The sequence below is a fragment of the Castanea sativa genome, chromosome 6, assembly GCF_040712315.1.
Source record: "Castanea sativa cultivar Marrone di Chiusa Pesio chromosome 6, ASM4071231v1".
Classification (NCBI taxonomy): Eukaryota; Viridiplantae; Streptophyta; class Magnoliopsida; order Fagales; family Fagaceae; genus Castanea; species Castanea sativa.
The window spans coordinates 11,367,232-11,391,255 of NC_134018.1; the positions used below are offsets into that span (position 1 = coordinate 11,367,232).

Genomic DNA, 24,024 nt, shown 5'->3' on the forward strand with positions numbered 1-24,024 from the left:
TTAAGTGGTAAGTTATTATTGATATTGGTGGAGTAAAAAAATTATTTTAATGGTAAATTAAAATTATAACCAATACAAACTAATTACCAATAACTTGTTGTGAATGTAACACTTCTCTATTCGTAATAATTATTAACAAAGTTGGCAAGGTAAATTAATAGTGGTGAAAATGGTTGCAACTTCTTGATGTACACGGCAATATGACTTGCCTGCAAGGTCACTTCCATAAAACCAAACACACACACATCCTATAAATCCACCACATCAGAAGTCCACTTCCTCTCTTCTCCACAAGACCACCAGCCCTGTCCACAGCAAAGTCACTACGGTCACATCACCTCCTAACCATCCCATTCTCAATGACCCAGCAAGTTTAAGATCAATTTGGGCTCATCGTGCATGGGTAGCATGTGGTTGCATCACGGTCCTAATCTCTCTAGCAAAGGCAATAGTAGGTGCAGCCGAATCACACATATGGCTTGGCCCCGTTTTAGCAGCTTTGGTTGGCTATATTTTAGCTGACCTTGGGTCCGGATCCAGTCCTACCCACTTAAACGCAGCTTCAGGGGAGTGCTACCAATGGACCTTGCTAATAATAATCCAATATTTCATGCTTTTGTTGGTGTGTTCTCAGGTTGCCTTTTTTTTAGCAAACACTTTCATGTTTGGGCTCACACAACAAAGAGCCGGCCACCACTGGTAATTGCATTGCAAGATATGAGATTGCTTCTGTCACGCCAACAACATGCTGATCAACATAGGCCACCTTATAACAATAATTATTGCACAGTGAGTGAGCTTTGGAATGAGGTTCTGGATAAGCAACATATTTTTAAGGCATTGGAGACAATATTGTTCTTTAAGCTAGGGATGAGACCTAGGTCCTAGAGTGAGCCCAATTATGGCTGGACGGAAGTGACTAAGGACCTGTATGGTAAAGGAGTTTGAGTAATGTTGTTTGTAATTTTTTTAAATACGTGTGAGTGAAAATGTGTGTAAAGTTGTTTAAAAACTGAAAATGTGTGTTAAAACCAATCTACCAAACAACCTCTAAAACTTTGTGGCGACTCAATCCTTAGGCTATTTAATTAGGCAATATTATAAGGCTCCCAAATGGAAGAATACTCATATTCATGCTTTACTACTCAGGGGTGGGTCTAAAGGGCTTTGTATGAGGTTTCACATCATTAAAAAAAAACGTATGGTTAAAAATAATAATAAAATTAAGACCTTATCTCTTTTGACCAATAGAATGCATTGATTAATTATCTTACAGTGTAAAAGTTTTAAACAAAGCCCAAAAAATTTAATAAAAAAATTATTCTCGTTTCAAACATTGTTCACTTTGTTAATATATTGTTCTTTGTTTGCAGTAGTTTAGGAGTGTAAAAAAATTCAATTTCCAAAACACATGAAAGGTGAATAGACTAATTATATCTTTCTCTTAATCAAAATTAAAATCAGAATTAATTATTTTACAGGAAAATTCATTACTAAAATCCAATGTTCAATAACTAAAGTCTAGCATTGCTACAAGAGACAATGACTATCTCAAATATTATATTTATTCTAATACTAATGGTTTTATTTAATTTGGGAGAATTGAAAGTTCTAAAAGAAGTTTTACAAAAAGATTAAAAATACTCCCATGAACATATTAAATTATATTAAAAGGCTATATTCTTTTTCTAATGCATATACCACATACAAAATAAGACTAACAATACATTTTTACAATTAAGTTTGCAAAAAGGAATTTTCCAAAATTAAAATCAATAAATCCTATTTGAGATTGACCATATCACAAGAAGGATTAAGTGAATTAGCCATATTACCAATTGAAAAAGAAATTTATGGCAACTTGAGTACAAACAAATAATTAGTCGTAATTTTTCATATTAAAAAGTAAGAAAAGTATACTTTTAGATGAAAAATAAAATCAAAATATGAATATTATTCAATCAATACATAAAAATAACCCATAAAAAAAAATACATAAAAATAAGAGAAGACTCCAATTTAAACTGTTACCTTAGGGCTAAAATAACCTTCTCAAACTACAACCCACTGACTTTTCATTAGTTTACATGTATTTTCTATAATGCAAAGATTCATGCCTTGTCCAATGGATATTCATGGTCTTCCAAATTTGCAATGGAAGATAGGTTTGTTTGTGGATATATCTATTTTGCAAATTTTACAAGCTATTTATAATTTAGACTATAATATTTTATTGAAATTTTTGTTCATTGATTGGTTGGTAGTTGAAAATACATATGACCTTAGGCTTTGCAATTTCTCCCACATGCTTTATCCTCATCCTTGATGGGCTTTGCAATTTCTCCCACATGCTTTATCCTCATCCTTGATGGGCTCAGTGGAAACTTTATGGTAAGCCCATTGAGAATTATCATAGTCTTCTTTTTCTTTTTTTTTCTTTTTTCTTTTTTTGCTGAGAATTATCATAGTCAATACATCCTCAAAAAAAGGATTGTATTTAATTTTAGTAGCTCAATTTTATAAAGTTCTAATTTTATCCTTTAAATTTTAAAATATGGGATAATTTAACCACCCTATTTGTTTTCTCTCCATTTTTTTCCTACCATGGCTAATACCTGCTAAGTGGATTGCTAATACAACATTTTTTAGCTAACACTAGCATTGGTTAATTGCATTTTAATCCTTTAAAATATTGGATTCGAATAATTTTGACTCCTTAAATATTATGTCATTTCGATTTTGGTCGTTTAAATGTAAAGTCAAATTGATTTTGATCCATTAAGAATGGGATGCCTTCGAATTTCAAAAGTGAAATCCTTTGGAAAAATAGACAAAATGATCATTGATTAGTTTTGGTTGTTGACAACACATATGATCTTGAGCATCTCTGCAATTTATGAGCATGATATTATTTTTCTCCTTAATGGTTCAGAGGATATTTTATTGTGAGCCCATGTAAAATTATCACTAGCAATTCATTAATATTTTAACTATAATTAACATTTTTTTCCTTGTCACCATTTTTTTCCCTTTTCCATTTTTTAATACTTAGATATTTCCTTTAGAAACACCAAAAAGTGTCAATTGATCTACAAGCTCTAGACTCGATTTAGGATTTAAGGCAAGAGTTGGTTTACATGCCTAATATTTAAATCTTAAGAAAGAGAATAAGAGACATATAACAAACATAAACACAAACTACAAAAGGCACATTGATCTTTTTTTTGCACTCAGCGATAACAGTGTTTGTTATAATTGCAAGACGTAAATAAGTTGAGTCAAGCATCTTAGCCTCTAAGATTCATTTAATTAGTTTAAATTGGCCATTTTTGTTGATACAACATTGACAATTGACAGTAGCAGATCCTTCCTAAAACTGTTATAACAATTAGTACACATATGACAATTCTGCTCTTTATCTTTTGAGTGTGGTGTAACAGACATGAAATTGAGTTGATTTGAAAACCTTTGAATTCAAGTATCAGCTACTAGACTTGAGTTGGAAGATACACAAGGGAACCAATATCGGCGTTTACCATCTCTATGGCCATCATCAATCATTGCAAGACCCTCCTGCATAAACAAACGGTTACTTCAGCCCAAGTGATCAAACCATACATAAGGCAGGAAGAGGTAAAAATTTAAAAAAAAAGGAACAGATAGGCCAGAGATAGCAAAAACATACATCTAGTAAAGTATCAAGAGCATCAATAGCACGACCGGAGGTCCAAGAAAGCCGCCTTTCTACTTCTTCAACAGTCACATAGCCTTGAGCCTAAGAAAACATGAAAACGGTGCAATATTAAAAAATCGTTCTCTCCAATTCAAAGATTGTAATTTCATTCCGATGACATAGACCAAACAAGTTTATTATAAAGAAAATACCATAGTGCAAAGTCTGAAGGAAGAAAACAAAATAGAAAGCTAGTAACCTGAGCCAGCTCTAAAATTTCATTATGGTCTTTGTTTAATTCAGTTGGAACAGACCGAACAAGCTTTTTCTTTCCAACAGAAATCACCTCAAAACCACTACCCAATACCTGGAATTCATGAACTAGATGTTAATATTATAAGATCACACAAATTAATAAGCACGCAAATGCAGAAAAATAACCACTTACATTGTAAAAGTTCTAATTACTTTTAGAAAGCAGAAAAGCTACTATGACAGAAATATATATATATATATATATAATTTGCCTCTGCAACCACCAGGCCTAAAAGGCATACTGACAATTCTACCACCAGGGCAAAAATGTAAGCATTAGGTAAAAGCCAATGTGTGCTTTCTGTAGAAGCAAGCTTGAATCCCGTGATCATTTATTTTTTAGTGTTCTTTCTCCAAGAGGATAGGGAAGGATGTTTTGAGGTGGTGTTTGTTTAATAGGCAGATTGGATCTTGGGATAATGAGCTTGCTTGGGCTATGAGGAGATTGAAGGGGAAGAGTTTGCAAAATATTATTAGCAGAATTTCATGGCAGCTATCATTTATCATATATGGCAGGATCAAAACGCTTGAATTATGTTGGGAAGGTTTGTACTGAGGCTGAAATTCTTCAAGCTGAGAAACAGGATGTTAGGTGTAGATTATGGTTGCACAAGAATGCAAAGTCCACTGCCCAGAATAGATTTTTGTGCAGTCTATTCCAGTTACTGTTTTTGTTAAGAGTTAGTTCTGTTTGTTTAGATGTCAGTCTGCTCTGTTTTCCCTTATAGCAGCACTGTTTTGGTGTCCTCTTTAGTGGCAGCAGGCAGTGTGTTGTGTATTTGTTTCGATTGATGAATTAATTCTAAGCTCATCATCAAAAGAGAAAAAAAGCCACCCAAAGTTCAAGAACATTTTCTAGCAGGCAGATCAAGAAAGTAAGTCTACCATTAATTTTTGAAACTTCAAATGAAGCACATATTCTCTACCCAAATACAAGTGATAAAGCTAATGATTATGGTGAAACCAGAATACCTTCAGTTTACTTATAGCACGCAGGCAGTCATCCTCAGAAACAGCTTCACGATCACTTTTCCGCTGACGAAGGAGAATGCAGAGTTCCTGCAGGTTTATCAAGCCTCCATTGTGGGGTCTTGTTGCCAAGCAAATTTCAACAATTTGTACTCCTGTCTAGCCAAGTAGCTCAGTTTTAGACTTTTAAGTATTATTTTCCAAAAATCATGATAAGTAAGCTTTTTAGTTATAAGGAGCAACTAGAAAGTAAACAATAATAAGTGAAGAAAGAAACTAATTCACAATTGGTAGATTCTTAATTTGGTCCGACAAGCAAAAGAGAGGGAAGAGTTCTTATCCTATCGGAAAATCTGATAAAATGCATGAGTTCTCACAAGTAGAAGGGTCCAAAAATACATTATAAATCCTACATTCAAAATTCAATATAAAAAAGAATGAACAATTTTTTAATAAAGATAAGAATTAAACCAGGGAAACACAACTTAGGCAGACAAGGGAATATACCAAATCCCAGTAATGAGTAGAGATAGCACAAAACAAATTAACAGTAGCACAAACTGGCAACTGAAGCTCATTGTCTATTTCTAAGTTCAGCAACCCCCCTCCCCCTCCCCCAATCTCTTTCTCTATTCATGTGCGTAATCTAATTTCTTCATGTAGCACAAAGAAACCACATATGCTTTCTCTCACTCACTCTCTGTTAGCATATTTATTTACATTTCATCTAAAGAACTTTAGAATCAACCAACACATCTGAGACATTAAACACTTTTCACACTTTTCATTGATAAGACAGACAATAAAGGATCAAAAAAGGCAATACACACCGAGTTCATAGTAAAAGTCACCAATCCCCAACAACTCAGCCCAGAAACCCTTGTTTGAGGCCAACGGATCCACCCCTACTTTTGCACACATTTCATGGAACTGCGACCTGAATGCCGGGTTCTTGCGTATATCATTCTGCACCACCAAGCAGCCATATTTAACTCAATTTCATCCCTTAAATAATTAAAACAAAAACAAACAAAAACCCAATGCTGGGTTTTTTTTGGATTATCAAGCACATGAACTAAATGATCAGAACCTTCCAAACCAATACAATTTGCATATGCTTAAACAAACCCCACATAAATATTCCAAAATTGAACTGAATCTGACCCAGGTTTTCACATATTCACTACCTAAACCAACAAAAAGAACACCAAATTTGCACCTTTTTCCCTTGTTAAAAAAACCCAACATATTACAATTACAACGTTGGATATTTCAATGATCAAACACGATAACAACATCAAAATTTGCACTTTTTAATTTTCAATTTTTAAAAAAAAAACCTTGTGTTTGCGAGCGAATTCTTCGAGCTGAGAGCGAAAAGTGGCGAGCTGTTCCTTCATCATATCGGTTCTAATCTTCGCTACATTTTCACCCACCAACCGATATTGATCCTACACAAATATTTTTCAATGCACAAATCAAAATTAAGAAATAACCCAAAAAAAAAAAAATTTAAAATAAATAAAGAAGGAAAATGAAAACAGACCCTAGCAGCAGCGGCGGTCTGTAAGCCTCCGATTCCTGGTCGTCTTCTCATTTTTGTTCTTCTTCTTCGTACGATTTCAAGCTCAGATTAATACTTTGTTTGTGAGAGAGAGTAACAGTTTCAATACGAGGAAAGAGGGGTATGTATGTGTGTTTCAGGTGAAGGGTGAAAAGTGTGGAATGGAGTTCGAGGTTGTTGTGATTTTGAGAGTTGGACTGGAGAAGGATCTCTCTCTGCAGTCTTAAGAGTTTTTTTTTTTTTTAACACTTTGTTTTCGCCTTTGTTTCAATTTTCAAAAAAAAAAAATACTTATTACGGCGACTATATGGTTGACCTTGTATGTAATAAATTAAAATAATAAACTATAAAATCAAAGAATGGAATAGACTTTGAGTTCCAGTTACTTTTAATTGGTAAACTCTCTTGTGGGTGTTTGGTTTGTTTGTTTCCGTCAACCAGCTCTCGATTTGCAAGTGATGTTTGGTTTAGTTTCTACAAATTAATAAATAAAATCAAATAATTCATTTTATATATATATATATAGATTATTTAAAAGTATTTCGTCAATTCTCATAAGAGTTTAGTAAGAAATGATAAACATTCCTTAATGAAATAATACATACCTTTATATATATAATTGAAACTTCTGAAACTCTCACAATTTTTCACATCATCACTATTTTCTTTTTCTTTTTATTTTAGGTTTTATATTTATTATACTTAAACTAATTTTATTAGCTGAAAACACAATGGCTCAAAAGCTCTTTGCAGTGGAAGGAGCATAAGATTGTCTCTTCCTTTATAGGATGCCTTAGAACATTTATTTAATTGTTTTCATTTAAATTCCTTAATTTTTTTTTTGTATTAAAGTAGTTTTAACATATGAATTTTTGAGATATTATTTTGCAATATTGAAATTATTTGACAGATTTCCACGCTATAGTGATAAATTATTTCTTTTAAAGGTAACACTATAGTCACATTTTTTTATGTTGTTTCTACAATTTGTAGGTTTTGACTATTTTGATTCTTTAATTTTTTTTGTCATTTTGGAAGTTTTAACATCAATATTTTTGGGTTCTTTTTTTTTTTTTTTTTGGTAATATCTAAAACAATTTGGCAGATTTCAACCATTATAACCATAGATCATTCTTTTGAAGATGACATATATTTCTCTTGTATTTCTTTATTGTGCAGTCACATGTATATTTTGTTTTGTTTCAATAATTTCTAGATAGTAAATCTTTTGATTCTTTAATATTTTTTGGCATTTTGGAAGCTTTTATATCTAAATTTTTTTTTTTTTTTTACAATATCTGAAAACGTCTAGCAAATATTTTGCAAGCCATTGCACATTCAAGTAATGGATTCTTTATCAAATTTAAACATAAAAGAGTGGAGTAATTTATGTGATGGTATAGTTTCATAATCAAGTTAGGATTTTATAAAAAATATTTTAGTCTGCTACACAAAAAGGTAGTTAGGTTCCCGTGCGTAGGATAGGTTTGCAACAAGTTAATTATAATCCTCTCCCCCACAATATTTTTTTTGGTAAAATTTCCAACAAGAAAAACAAACCTTCAAAGTTTTGCCATGGTAACTGTAGGGATGAAAGGCTCAAATAAGGAGATTGGGCCGTGGACCACACTAGAGGACGTCAAAGAGCCCGAGGACAAACAAGTATTAGTAAAGGCAGGTAGATTATTTTGCCGAGGATGAGGTCTAGTCGCAACAAGTAGGTGATGTTGTCCGAAGAGCCACCCTTCCTCAGCCAATAGAGTGGAAGCCTAAGGTCCAATCACCCATCAAGTACTAGGTAGTGGGCAACCGTGCTTGGGAGGATAAGCTATTAATGTGGAGGTGATACTTGAACAGTGACTTCTAGCCTTACAGCTACTCACAAAGATTTCAAGAAGATTCTAATGGGACAAGTATCAAGAAGATTAGTTATTTGATCAACAAGTGAAAGGCTAAGATGAAAGGAGGAGAATGAGTATAAAAGGGAAAGGATTCCATTACAAAAGGAGGGAGGAGAGAAAAGAAAGGGAACCACTTTGTAATCAGGGTTTTGAATATTTGTATAAGTCTGAGAGCTAAATATAAAAACATATCATTCTCAAAGTTAATCGATGAGTGTTTTTCTTTTCAACTTATTCATCTTGGTCATTCCAATACTAAACTAGCTTATTGTGATTCACATTTGACTCGTTGAACTATTAGTGATAAACCCACTCTCTAACAAATTTATTATTGTGGGTTTATTGACTCTTTAATGTGTTATTTGAAACTTCAAACCTTACAACCCGTCCTTAGTTCTTTGATTCCCGTCCTTTAAAATACCATTTTCACTATTTCTTATTTATATTTGTACTTCCCTTTTTACGAATGCTATCGTCTCTTCATTATGTTTTGCGGCTTTTTCCCTCTCATTCGTTTTGAGTTTCTTGTATAATGTTGAGAAGGTTAACTTACCAATCATAATTTTCTCCCTACGCTCTGTTAGTAGTTTCTTACATATATGGATAGTGTTTAGATTATCATGGTTTATAAAGTTTAGGATTTAAGACAAAATTAAGAAGTCAAAGTTTAATTTGTCACATTCAGCAAAAAAAAAAATTGTCACAATGAGCAAACCTTTGAATTTTTTTTTTTTAATTTTAATTTCACCCCTTTTATTTGTAAAGATCCAATTACATAATAATCTTAGGTCTGTTGTGTCTACAGTTTGACTTAACACCATTTATTTAGTAAACAAGTGTGCTTTTGGCATAAAGTTTTGCTGCATTAAATCCAATGACATAAAAATTTTCACTACTATTGAGATGACATGTTATGATTGATGTACAATAAAAATATTGTCTATGATGAATTTATATAAAAGTAGTGTTACACTAGTGGCAATCTATCACCTCATCAAGTTGTAAAATTTGTTCTGAAAAAAATTATGTCATTAACATTTACGGATAACTTATGATAAGAGGGATATCGAGGAGTTGTAGATGCGGGTACTCATTTTATTTTTGGTTGAATGGGTACAGTTGACTCCTTAATCTAAAGATAATTTCAATGATAATAACTCTCAAAGATAATTATTTTCAATTGCCTATCCGTTTTGAAGTGCTTTTTCTTTTAGTGTGAAATCTACTAGCATGTAACCCATACAAATGCATGAATGCATTTAAAATTAAACACAATTTTTATTATAAAAATATAAATAATTAATCAAATTATTAAAAAAAATAGTATTTAACACATACATACATATGGATACATTTAAAATTAAACATAATTTTTATCATAAAAATGTAAATAATTAGTCAAATTATTTTTTTAAAGTAAACGTAATTAGTCACATATTAAAATTCTTACCCAAATTTAATACTACTTGTGATCTTTTTTCTTTTCTAATTTTTAATAAGATAGAATGTGTGGTGATCTTTGTTGTGTGATGATTTTTATTGAGTATATGCGATTAGTTTTTTTTATTTTATTTTATAGTTCACTAATATTAAATTCTTAGTATTTTGCATTTATTAATTCACTTGACATAGAGATTAAAAAACTTAAGTGGACATATGGCACAAACTTAAGTCAATAATTATGACGTGATCTCTACATAAATTTAGACAGCGTAAAATTGAATTCTAGTTTTAAATTTTAATTAAACTTTCTTTTAAGTTTTGCTTATTAATATATGTAGAAATGCCTCAACAATCGAAAGAAATAGCCATTTCTGTTTGGGGATCTTTTGGAACTCATGAGATCTTTTCAACCTACATGTCAAAATTCAACCTTTCAACGAGGCCTACCCTAGTGTCAAAGAAATCGGTTGGTTGGGGATTTTGTTATTATACTTTCCTTAGAGCAACCACATCAGCTCATTCATTTTACACATCCATTTTTACACTAAAAACCTACTTTTTCTATTTTACACATTTATTTTTACAAAGTGCCCACATCAGTTCATCTATTTTACACATTCCCTCAAATTTTTTATTATTTCCCTCAAATTTTTTATTATTTCCCAACCATCCCCCCTTTAATATGCGCTCTCTGTCTCTCTCTCCCCATTTCTGAATAAACACTCTCTCTCTATACCCATCTCTCTACACTCTACCCATCTCTCGATCAGCCGCTCACCACTTGGCCTTGCTCCTGGGCCGCGCCACGGGCAGCGCGGCCAGTCCATGCTGGTGCGGGAGACGGTGCAGGCTCCGATCAAGCTCCGCTCCAGTCAAGGCCGACGAGCATGAGCTCCGATCCAGCCAAGGCCGACAAGCACGAGCTCCGATCCAGTCAAGGCCAACGAGCACGCACTCCGATCCAGTCAAGACCGACGAGCTCGACCTCCGATCCAGTCAAGACCGACGAGCACGACCTCTGATCCAGTCAAGCAAGACCCACGAGCACCACCCACGACCTCTGATCAGGCAAGACCCATGAGCTCCGATTTGTGTATCTATGTTTTTTTTTTTTTTTTTGAGCTAGTGTATCTCTGTGTGCATCTGAGGAAAAAAGATGAGGAGAGCAGTTATTGAGTTTGTTGAGCACGGAGAAGAGAGAGAAAAAAAGGAGCGAACCGTGAAATGATAAAATAATAAATGGACGAGCTACAGTAGCCGTGTATATTTACACGGCTACTGTAGCTCGTGGGTGGATTTGCACAATTTTACAAAGTTTTGCACAACTGATGTGGGAGTTTTTTGAGCCAAAATGTGTAAATTTTGGATTATAGATGAGTATCCACCAACTTATGTGGATGCTCTATTGACATATAGATAGCGGCAATATCAATGGCTCTTCTGATGGCTCTGACGTTGATTCATTTCCTAGGTCATGACACTTTAGATGATGTGCCATAGTCTATCCACTTGACAACACCTTTTTCCCATGGTTGAACCACATTTGGGGTTGCACATCATGGTTGCCGTGCGGGCGGGGGGTGGAGTAGGGAGAGACTTTGTATGCACTAGGCACATAAGCCATTTGTCTGATCTGTGGGACTTATCTGTCAGTGAGACAAAGGTCTTATGTGCCCAACGCATAAGACATCATCTTTGGTCTCATGAATAATATTTTAGGGTCCGTTTGGATAGAGCTTATTGCTGAAAACTAAAAACTGAAAACTGAAAACATTGTACCAAAATAATTTTTAAATGTGTGAATAGTGCCGTGAGACCCATTTTTAATAAAAAAAATTCTGTAAAGTGAAGTTTGTGGATCCCGTAAATAGTACACGGACCCACAGATGTGCTGAAAAGTCAGCAAAATGCGGCTACTGTTCATGCACAGTAGCATGAACAGTAGCCTTTGTCCCCCTGACCCGTGCAGCAGCAGCAGAAGAAAAAAAAAAAAAAACAGAAAACAGAAAACGCAGCAGACGCGGACGCTATATAAGCTGTATCCAAACTCAGCTTTAGTCTTTTTAGAGAGTTCATTAAGAAATTTAAAATAAATAATATTTAATAAAAAAGAACTTAAATATATCAAGTTATTAATAAGAAATAAAAAAAATATACAAATATATGAAGTTTTACCTTCTTTTTTTTTTCTACAAGTTTTCATATTTTAAAATTGTTACGTGATAGTTTATTATCAATTGTTATTATCTATTTTCAATATGGGTAGATGTGACCATTTTATTTTGTTAAATTTGTATAAAATTTTTATTTTTATGCATTTATCATTGTTTTTATAAAAATATTTTGTACTAATTGACAAAACTCAACTCATTGGCATTGTATTAGCACAATCATTTATGCATAAATAATACAATAAGTATTTACTTAACCAATAAAAAGCTAGAACATCTCTAACTTTAATTTTTTTTCTTGAATTACTAACTTTATAACTAAAAATTTTGGGATGCGCTGATCTGTATTTTTGTTTGGTTTTGGACTTGATATGTGATTAGGGTGTGCAGTAACATTTTTAAAGATATTTTTAACTAATAAAAAATACTATACTATAATATTATATTTTTTTTTACAAATCAGGGGGTTCACTGAGGCCTATGTACCGCCGCCCTTGATCATGAGATACCTTCTCTCGTTTCAGACCCTTTGTTTTAGTAGCGGTGTGAACTTGTACCTACTATAGTTGCTTTACAATATTTATCTGAACCAAGTCAGAGAAATAGCAGTTAGAGTGAATGAAAGAGAGAAAAGGAAGAGAGAGAAAGATAATGAAATAATGGAGAGGAGAGAGGAGAGAGGAGAGAGGAGAGAGAAGAACCAAACATTAAAAAATAATATATTTTTTTATACCATTGTGCTACAGTGCCGTTTTACCTTTGGGAGGGTACTGTAGCACTAGGGCAAAAAAAAATTGCATTTTTACATGTTTCTATGTCCGGCTGTTGAGCACTTTGGGCCTCACATGCCAAATTTTCCTTACATTTGCCATATCCCATGCCCATTGTGAATGCTCTTAGCATAGAATCCTTAAATCCTTTTCCACATCAAACGCTATGTGATCAAAGATATGAATACTTAAAAGAGTATTTCTGTTACATCCAGAGCATGTTACTCAACCTTTACGCAGTAAGGACAAGATATTCACCCAGTAGGGGCTTTAGTTCCACAAAAGAATGCAAAAACCATGTTGTATGTCCTCTGACTGACCCAACAATTGGCATTGTAATGTGGATTAATAATAATATCTGAGTTAACGCAATAAAAGCTTCCTTCTAAGTCAAAAATAAAAATCCAGCAAAAAAAAAATGGTACTGAATAAAAAAGTCAGGAAACTGATTTTTCTGTATTTCATATTCAATTTCTAACCAAAACTTTTCTACAGAGTTATGCATATCAGTATTATCAGAGCCATGCTCCGAATAGAGAACTGTATAAAAAGAGAAGGTGAAACTTAAGCTTTTAACTGTGCTAATCTGTAAATCTTTACCACTATTGAATAACTGCAGTGGTGAAAAAATCCGGTCACTTTTAGTCTCAGATGCTGGTAGTCCTATTTTGCATTGAATAATAAATCACAATCTATGCTGATATCCCTGTAGCTTCTTTTGGTATCAAAAACAGAAATGCAATTGGAATGAAAGTGCAGAGGACTTGAATGACAATGCCTACAAGAAGGTTGTCAAAAGAACCAGAAGAGATGTTCAAAATAGAAGCCAGCCCAGCACCCATGAATGATCCCAGAGTGGACCCTAAGTTGTTTATTGACATAAAAAGGGCAAATAAAGTCCCTTCAATTCCTGGAGGGCAAAGCTTTCCAGATAAGATCAGGAATGGCATAAACCTGCAGTTCATGAGAAATAGTCAATAGTAAGGATGATGAAAGAATCAGAGTTCGAATTTCCTGACACGTGGTCAGTGTGCATGCAAGAATATGGATAGGAAGATAAATGGATAAATTCATAACACTAGTGTATGTCCATGCACACAAACAGGCACATTATTATGACTTTCATGCATAAAGTCTACCTTTACAGATGTTTACTGTTTGATAAAAAAGAGATTAACAAAAGGAGACTGCAACAAGTGAAAGGTGAATATACTTGAGAGACTGATATGACATTCATGCATAAAGCTACAATTACAAATGTTTACTGTTTGATAAAAAATAGATTAACTAAAGGAGACAGCAACAAGTGAAAGGTGAACATACTTAAACTGATTTACTGCATCAGCAAGAGCTGATCCACAGAGCACCATGATCTTATCTGATATTCCAAAGGCAACATTCATTCGAGACACTAGAACAATATCTAGGAGAGTCAAGATAGACAAACCAATATGAGCCCACCTGTGTAGATCATGAGCAAAGCATCATCTGTCAAATTAAATCATAGAAAAACAGAATGAACCTATTAGCCATAGAAATTCAAATTAAACCTTGTACTACTTACATGAGGATTCTCCGTAACTTCATGGTCTTTAAGTAGCGATTGTAAATGAAGGTTCCAAGCATGAGGCTAAACCATCCAACAACACGCACTGTCCCCAAGAAAGATGCATCCAGGTTTAATAACTCTGTCTGGTAATAGAACATGACGGTCGAGAGGTTTGGAACAGTAACATGTGCTAGGAAAAACCAAGTCATTGGTCTGGCCTTCCCAAGAGCAAAGTTAAAATCAAAAGAAACAATAATTAGAAAGAAACAAGATATCCACAGAAAAGAAATGGCAAAGACAAGTCTAGGCATTGAAAACATCGACAACAAGGATCATAGGTGGATAAGCATATTTAAATTACATTTCCACCTATATTATGTATGCCCCCAAAAAAATTAATAATAATAAATAGGAAAAAAAATGATCCTATCGGATGATTTCACCACTAATGATGTAGATCATCATGAACCATTAATCATTAACTATTTAAGTAATCAATATCATCTTAATGAATTGCCTTAACAATGGTAAAGCCCTTAGAGAGAAACTCATTATTTTGTGACTTTAAACCACAATGGTATTGATCTGACAAGTTTTTTCATTATTAGTTACCTCAAAATGATTGGTTGTTTAAAAGCATGGCACAAACTGTAAGCAGCTGCTTTCAGAGAATTGAACAAACGTAATGCCAAGGAGTCAACTTTTTCAGGAATCTTGGATTCACTAGGGACAACTGCTTTTTGTTTGCTATTCTTTTGGCTCTTCTTTCTCCTCAAATTGCCAATATCAGACTTCTTTCCTAATGAATTATCTTCATCCTGAATGCTGTTCCCATTGACCACTAGGGAGCTACTTGAATTATTACTGTCCACTGAATTCTCCTCTACCAAAGCACATGACAATAACTGTATGGCTGGAAGTATGGAAAAAAGAAGAAAAATTGTATCTATCTGCAAGTTTGTTAATGCAAAACCACCTAGCAAACTCCCACATATTCCTCCCAAAGCCATTGCCAACCAAGATATTGTCTGTAGGTCTCCAGCAAATGAGGCCCTGATCAAGTGTAGTTGTAAGATCTTAGTCTTAGCCATCATAAGATAATCAAATCCATATCTTTTCTAAATCAAATAATCAAGTAGACATACTTGCAGATAATATAGTGGTTTGTTTAGACAAAAGATCCAAACACCAGTACTAAACACAAACACAAGATATAGCTATATTCTTGGGTGGGTTCACATACCGCTCAAATCTTACTGCTTCAGCAATCATTGCATCAACTACCACATCTGCCATCGCTGAACCTAGATTCTGCACTGTTAAGAAGATCATGAGGTGCCACGTGGAATTCCTCAGGGTTGCATTTAGGCCTAAAACAAGCCATGGCAAGAGAGAGAGCACAGTTGCAATCACTAAGTATGGAATCCTTTTTCTTCCTTTTATAGGGATACAATCAGACAAAATTCTGCATATGAGATACAGAATCAGATACAAATAATATATCAAATAAGATAACAAAAGGAAGCTTTCTAGACACAGCCCCTATATTCCCAGCAACCAATTTAAAAGCGCATTGGAATAGAATTTTAATTACATTTATGTGCTATTAATATTTGATTTATACATGAATCTAATTTCTCTACCCTAAAGTGGAGTCAGTATTCAAATATACATATACCTAATTTCTCTACCCTACTTTATAAACATGAATCTAAATATACATGCATTACTGTGTAAAAATAAGCAGCATATAAGTCTTATCAAGATATTTATCAGAAGCCACAAAGTAGGTGTATTTGTGTCTGAATGTGCATGTACACCTCCATGAATTTACAAAGTAAAGAAAGAGCCATACCCATATAATGGTTTAATGCTCCATGGAAAAAATGCTATTGAAGACACAAATTGGGAGGCTGAGGGCGACAACTGAAGCCTGTCTTTCAGCTGGTAGGAAACTGCTGTCCATACAAAGGATCTGAAACCCTGTGTATTTACATATTCATGATAACAAGGAAAAAAAGGTATGTTGGTGAAATTTGTATAAAAAGGCAGTTCCGGGGGTGGGGGATTGAAAGTAAGCATGAAGCACCAGAAACACTCTATAAAAATCATTCTACTTTTAGTCAATAGCTGGAAATCTCATCCAATGAATTGCTTGGTGTACGAGTTTTAACTTCCCTCAACAGAAACCTTTTGATGGGCTAGCAAGTGCAAAAAAATTCAAATCTTCCTAATAAAATTATTAAAAATAATAATTAAAGAGACCCATTGGTATGCATTATTTCTTGAGACAACACAAATTTAAGAAGGTCGCAAATTAAAGGGCCGATTATGGCTAACACTAATCAACAAATCTACACTTGATGTTAGCCAAAAGGCCAAGAAAGGTATACTCTCACATAAGCTAGTATCCCTTAGTGAAAGGCTAGTCCCTTTAATCTTTAGAATGAGAAGTTGATATTGCTTCACCGCCAACGAGCTCTAGTTAAACTAAAACCTTCCCTTAGACGTGTAAGGTGAAAAAATAAAGCCATGGGTTCCAAATCTACTGGGTGCATAAATTTTAAATAAATAAAAAAAAAAATCGTATCAGGATTGGTGATTGGTAGACAACCTCACCCCCAATTTCTTTGGAAAGGTTGATTTCCAGATTCAAACCCACAACTTGTTACTTTCAGTGGAAGACACTTGCCATCGCACCAAGCCCCAAGGCCCAACCTCACCTCTTGGGTGTGTGTTGTGTAACTTACCAAAAAAATTGGTGCGCGCTTCACCAAAAAAACAAAAAACATCCTGCATATCATTATAGGGAAACCCCAATCACACTTGGGATCCATATCCAAACAAGATAACCCCCTCAGGCTCAGGCACACTCATATATAAACCAAACTAACTAGATCAACCTTAATTCTACATATGTGCAAACAAACATATTATACAAGTACTTACTTCGCTCCAAAAAAAAAAAAAAAAAGCAATTTCACTTTCAAAAGCACTAAAACAAGTGCTTCCAAAATGCCAAACATCATCAATCATAATCTGAAAACCTAATTTAAAACAATAACAATTATAATAAATAAATGGCAATAAGCACGTGTTCAATATATATCTTCCAACCGAATCACCAAAAAAAAAAAAAAACGTGATCAATAAAAATCCTTTCAAACCCAGAAACCCAAAATCATAATTTCCCAAATTTCCATCAAACAAACACAATTTTTTTTTTTAAAAGCAAAGGTTTTAGCTAATGCAGAAAGAGAGAGAAAAAGAAATGGAACCTGGGTGAAGTAAATCAAGCAAATAAGCCAAATGAACGAAGCTCCAAACGATGCCTTTAACTGTTTCAACCATGCTATCATTTTTCAATTATTCTCTCTCTCTCTCTCTGTCTCTGTTTTTTTTTGTTTGGATTATTATCTCATTTCATAATCTGAGTTCTGAGTTTTTGGAGGGATGAAGAATTCAACTATTTATTATTTCTTTGCTTTCGTTGGTCGTTACACGATGACATTATTTATTTCGAATATTAATTTGATTTGACACTTTTGGGTCTATTGGGGAATTGGGTATTGAAGGTTCAGGGCAGGTACTTTCGGTAATTTGGGGGCTTTTGCGTCATTTCGGAATACGTCAAGTACTCCTACCATATCGCGCCACATCAGTATCTGGCTCGCTTGAGGTCCGCGATTAGTGGGGTTAGTTACAGCCGTTGGATCATGGGACTTTTGACTCTCATGACCCAATATCATTTGTTTTTAATACAAATCTCCTATATCATTTTGTCCATTACACTTTATGTTCCATTAATCACAATTTTTTATTTTTTTAAATTTTTTTAAAAAATAATCAAAATTTAAAATAGAAAAAAAAAATTAAATACATGACAAGTTGTGATAGGTGGAACATAAAACAGAATGCAAAGAGTAATATAGATGATTTTTATTCTATAAAATAATACAAATCTCCTCTAACATTTTTTTATATTCTACTTTATATTCTATCAATAATAACTTGTCATATATTTATATTTACTTTATAATTATGAGCACTTATAATTTTTTTTTTTAGTTCATCAAAAAGTTATACTATGTATATATGTATATTGATTGTTTATTATAAAAATAAATATGCCAAAATTAAAACACGTTATGAAAAAATGAACTTTAATGGAAAAACGCCAAAGTTATAGTGAAATTAGAAAAAAAAAAGAGTGTTAAGACAATCTTGTAATTCAATTGACATTTTTTAGTGTATTTAACAAAAATCTAAGGTTTAAATCCCCCTCTTATTGTTGTGATTATCAAATTATTAAAAATAATAGAAAAGAAGAAACTATTATTAAAAAAAATTGAATTGGTGATATCACAGAGAGAGAGAGAGAGAGAGAGACCTGTATCCTAATAAGTTGGATTTTGTCTATCTTGATTTTGATTTTGATTTTTTTTTTGGAAAAGATTCTCCCCTTTACATTTGGGGTAGTTCACAATCCCACTTTTATGTTTGGAAAATGAACAAATACCTATAATCTAGTTTTTGCTCATTTTCCTAAGTAGAAGAAATTGGTTGGTTTCAAAGATAAGCTGATGTTCCAAAATACTGAAAAAAATAAATAAATAAATAAATAAAAACAAACAAACAAACAAACAAACAAATAAACTAACTAACTAACTAACTAACTAACTAATTGATTGAAACCAAGAGTCCATGAGGCTCAGTTCGAATAGACAAGGATAACCTTAGAGAATTTTCAATTAAACTAACAAGGTTTATAAGACATTCAGCATAAATACAATCACAAGATCTACCTAGGTGCACAGCCAGCACAAGCACAAGCACGCACATTGGATGGTCACTACAAAGCACGTATTGATGATACATATCCACACCATCTTTCTCACTTTTGTTTTCAGTTCAAGCATAGTACAGATTTCAACATAAATATACACCAAGCCTATATGGTTTCAACTTTCAAATGCAGTATGTTGGCACACTGGCAGGTCTATAGACAAACGTTCTGACGGCGTGAGAATAACCAGACGGGTGATTATAGCTGAACTTGATTCCAGTGCTGCCATCACCAAGATGTGTACAGTGTTCATGGAAACTGCTTATGGGCCGTGCAAGGCATGCATCCCAGCGGTCACTCTCAGGCATTGTCTCTGCTACTGTGTATATCCCCTTTGCATTTGTGAATGCCTGATAATTTAAGACTTCACCTGACTTTGTGATGCAAAGAACAGCTACCTCAGCACCTGCAATAACAACCACAGAATTTTACACCAAATTCAATACAAAGGCAAGCTACACTGAAGGTTAATCAATGCTTGAATCCTGAAATTGCATCCTAAATGGCAAAATTGGAGTATTTAAATTCACTGTAGCTTTGATCCTGGTTTCAAAGGATTAATTTCATTCATACTACTTTCAACTCTTAGCCTTTGAGTGCACAATCAGACACAAGGATTAAACCACTATAACATAAAACTGTTTTTATCATTCAAAAAAGATGATAACAAGTCAATACAATTGCTTCTTAAAATCCTATAAGTTTTGGAAATGATACAGAACAAACAAATTACTATAATTCAAAACCCATGTGAAAGAAATGAAACAACATACTGGGGAGAGAGAGAATTTTGGATTAGGTCGTTACATGTCTTCCAGGCTTGGAACAATAGTTAAATTTCATATCAAATTGAGAATTTTGACATTTTACATTGCTAAAATTTGCACAATATCATTTTCCTACTTTTCAAAAAATTTGCATTGGTAGCTAGTTGAGTTTTTTTTTATAAGTAGTTAATTTACAAAATGAAATACCTATAGCCTGCTCCTTTGATGCAGAAATCAATATAAATAATTAGAACGTTCATTGTAGATAGCATTGTGATTGTGGCTACTTTAAAAAAAAATAATAATAATTATCTGGGTAGTCAGCCATGCACCCTGGAGTTATACGTTCAGTACGATGATTATTACAGTCACAGAAACTCAACCTTGAAACTCTTTGTGGCCATACTTTAGAATACATCTTTTTTTCTTTTTTCTTTTTTTAATGGTGTGGAACCTCACCAAGGTAGGGCCTTTGGACGGGTATGTTTTAAAATTTGTCTTAAGTGGGTAAGAATGGGTGGCTATTCCTAGAACTAATCTTTAATCAACCTTCATATTGAAACTGCATCATAACACAGCATAGCAGCTATTCACAGAATATGCTAAATACACAAAATGATACATGTATCCCCATCAGCAAGAGGATTATGCATTCTTTTCCTTACTAAATAATTCAATAGAATGATTTTGACATGAGAAGAAAACAAGATTTTAGCAGACAAACAGCACTAAATTGGCCAATAAATGGCCCAATTATATCGTTTATAAATCAATTCCACAGAAAATTTCAGCTAGAGAAATAACTGAAACAATATCAACTAAAATTTGACATTTACAAATTGAGGGGCGTTCTAACTTATATCTTTCAATGCTGATCAGACCAAAATTCAAATTACTGACAAAAAGCAGAAATAAAAACCCCAAACCAGTGTCTCTATCTACGACAAGGAAAGAACCATTTCTCAATCGATTGTATCACCCAAATATGCGTTGTGATGTTTACAAAATATAAATCACAGACATAGCAAAAAATAAAAAGCCTGACCCTTCAAAACCAGTTTAACTTTTTTTAAAGTCCAAGCACAATCTAAATCAATTTAACCTAATTACAGTGGTCAACAAGCTCCCTAACAAAACAATTTGCCAAAATAATCAATTTTTAGCATAACCCAGATCATCATTACCAACCCATCAAAAATCACAACCCAAAAACCAAAACCCAGTTCAGAAATTAGACTAAGCAACAATATAATCAGAGAGAAAGTGGCCATTTAAGATAGATAGATAGAGAGAGAGAGAGAGTTATGTGTGAGTGTTACCTTCAAGAGCATGATCCTCAGGACCAATAGAGGAATCGCTACAGACATCACAAAAGACTCTGCCATGGATTTCACCAGTCCAAGCTCTCACACCAGGCTCAAACAAGAACACGATGAAAAGAAACAGACCCACCACCAGTTTATGCTTCTTCTTCTGAGCTTCCATGGCTATGTCCAGTTTCAAAGGTAGACACTGTTTTTTGTCGACAATTTTATATGCAGAAGTTACTGTTTGGTCTGTTTACTTGATCATTCTTCTCTATGGTTATTCCTGTCCAGTTCGACTAGGCTTGTTTGGCTAGTTTGTGTCGGACCTGTCGGTTGTGGTAATATGATACTTGAAGTGTGAAGTGTCGCTTCAAGAATTTCCATATCCAAACAAGTCCTATGATATTTTCTTCTTGTCCAATTTTCATTTTTACAACTTTAAAATTATTAAACGAAATTAGACTAACCTTTTCACATGGAAATGATAGTAAATAAGTTATGTAGAAATGACAATCATTCCTTAAATTTTATGATATACATAATAAACATGACTTTTGTTATGCACCTTATTAGTTTCTCTTTGTTTATTGATTAATTTATTATTTATTGTCATATCAATTTATCCTTGAAGTAAAAACAAAATTGGTAGAATGGAGCCAAAAAAAAGAAAGGGTTTTACAAAGCATAGGGAGGGATCTGTCATTTTTTTTGGTAAAATTTTCGAATCACACTATGGTTTCCTTCTCTCTTTTTTCCTTGATATATTTAAGGCTGCTCAACAAGGCTTCGTTTGAGAGTTCATAAGAAAATGGAATGGAATGATCATAAGGAAATTGAAATGAATAGAATGGAACAATTTTCCTTCTAATTATTATTTAATTTGTTGGGCTATATACTTTTGTTATAATAATAGTTATTTTGATATTCTATTATATAAATTAGTATGTTTAATTCTCTTGTGTGTGTGTGTGTTTTTTTTTTAATTAGTATTTTTTAAAATATGATAACTAAAATTAAGCAAATTTTCTTTAATGATTTTTAATTATATAGAAACTTTAGATACTATAATTAAAAACAATTAAAATAATTTTGTTTTGAACATATAATTTATAAAATGAAAAAAAAGGAAGGAAATTTTTATTATGTCTTAATCATTGTTGGTAAAGACATTGATGTATTATTTCATTTTTAGCACAAATTTGTGGCGAATTTTTATTTTCTTTTAGAGTTGCCAGCTTAGATAAAGCTGTTTGTTTTTGTGTACAAAAAAATCTAATCACATTTAAAATCTTCAAAATAAATCTTACAAGTAGTATTGTATTTTCTCTCAAAAAAAAAAAAAAGTAGTATTGTATTTGTATCATTCATCCAAATATCCTATAGGAGGTCCCTCGTCTCTTATTCTCTTTTTAGATCCTTCAAACATTTGTTTTTGGATAAATTGGTGCTATTACAAACATGTCCGAATATATATATATATATATATATATATATATATATATATATATATATATATATATATATGTATGTATGTATATCTTAGCAAGTTTCAGGTTATGGGGTCTACTCTTAATGATAGTTTTTATCATCAGACCAAGGCACCAATCAGTTTTTGGTGTAGGCGGAGATTAAACTTTAGATCTCTTATACAACAATCAAAGACTTTACTAGTTAAGCTAACTAGAACCCACTAAAATAATATTTTTAAATAGTGATATATCCACAATATTTTTACAACACTTTCACAACAAATCATAGGTGGTAAATTGTTATTGGTTCTAGTTTAAATTCATAACTTAAATTATCTTTTTATTCACTTGTAATAGTCAATAACAACTTGCCACTTATAATTTGTTGCAAGAATGTTATGGATATAACATTTCTCTACAAAAAATAATTGTTTCCTATTTTATCTCTCTTGGGCAAAAAATATTGATCCATATATATCATATATATAAAAAAGAGGAAAAGTTAATAAATGTCTTAAAAGCATTGGTTTATAAAATATTTATAAAAAAATTTTAAAGGAAAGAAAAAAAGATTATTTTAATAGCTTTTTATATTTTCTATAAAAATTATATCAAAAATTTTCTAAAATAGTTAATTAACAAATTTCTTTAAAAACATCCATTAACTAATCCATAAAAAGAAAAGAAAAACAAATAGAAACTCAAACAAATACATTTTCACATATCCTCACGTAAATCCTTAGATAAAATATTAATTGCATAAATATTTTCATAATTTGAAGAAAAAAATCCAAAAATATTACCATATTTAAGATAAAAGTAAAACACGTGATTTTTTTTTACGAAAATCCTCAATTAGATATGTTTAACAAGAACCAAAAATGGTGGAAAAAATCTCTTTGACGAAAATCCTCAATTAGATATGTTTGTAGATTTGTAGGTGTAACTCTAGCTCACGCACAAAAAAATTCAAGTTATGTTTTATTATTATTATTATTTGTGTGGGAATTCGGGGGTTGAAGTTTAATTAAACTTCATCTGAGGGACTAAGAATGAAATACTCTGTTCTTGTCCCTCTTATATATATATATATATTCCAAGCAAACCCTAATTTCCAGTGCACATTGCTTAGCAAATCCCAGGGAGAACCAGCTTCTTATTGTTCATACTTCATATGATTGAAAGGTGAAAATTTTCCACTTTTCAATGGGTTTTCTAGTTCACTTCGAGGACACATTGCTATCTCTTGTTGTTTATTTAAGTATTATGTTTAGCATTTT

General features: G+C 32.7%; 3 protein-coding genes and 1 pseudogene across 3 annotated transcripts; 1 reads left to right on the forward strand and 3 right to left on the reverse strand.

The window, feature by feature from the left end:
* The first annotated feature begins 200 nt into the window (after positions 1–200).
* Positions 201–948, forward strand: LOC142639440 (fatty acid desaturase 4, chloroplastic-like; annotated as a pseudogene).
* Positions 949–3,193: 2,245 nt separating this feature from the next.
* On the reverse strand, positions 3,194–6,790 carry LOC142638714 (vacuolar protein sorting-associated protein 22 homolog 1). Its single transcript, XM_075812781.1, has 7 exons — positions 6,504–6,790; positions 6,298–6,408; positions 5,788–5,923; positions 4,961–5,112; positions 3,933–4,040; positions 3,686–3,775; positions 3,194–3,573 (listed from the first exon to the last, which is right to left on the reverse strand). The coding sequence occupies exons 1-7, from the start codon at positions 6,552–6,554 to the stop codon at positions 3,475–3,477; spliced, it is 747 nt and encodes a 248-aa protein (XP_075668896.1). The 5' UTR covers positions 6,555–6,790; the 3' UTR covers positions 3,194–3,474.
* A 6,452-nt stretch (positions 6,791–13,242) lies between these two features.
* On the reverse strand, positions 13,243–17,828 carry LOC142638435 (putative folate-biopterin transporter 4). The gene is made up of 7 exons (XM_075812470.1): positions 17,634–17,828; positions 16,211–16,338; positions 15,599–15,820; positions 14,968–15,408; positions 14,371–14,568; positions 14,130–14,267; positions 13,243–13,760 (listed from the first exon to the last, which is right to left on the reverse strand). The coding sequence occupies exons 1-7, from the start codon at positions 17,712–17,714 to the stop codon at positions 13,499–13,501; spliced, it is 1,470 nt and encodes a 489-aa protein (XP_075668585.1). The 5' UTR covers positions 17,715–17,828; the 3' UTR covers positions 13,243–13,498.
* Positions 17,829–19,076: 1,248 nt separating this feature from the next.
* On the reverse strand, positions 19,077–21,582 carry LOC142637901 (uncharacterized). Its single transcript, XM_075811864.1, has 2 exons — positions 21,288–21,582; positions 19,077–19,607 (listed from the first exon to the last, which is right to left on the reverse strand). The coding sequence occupies exons 1-2, from the start codon at positions 21,451–21,453 to the stop codon at positions 19,324–19,326; spliced, it is 450 nt and encodes a 149-aa protein (XP_075667979.1). The 5' UTR covers positions 21,454–21,582; the 3' UTR covers positions 19,077–19,323.
* Positions 21,583–24,024: the final 2,442 nt, after the last annotated feature.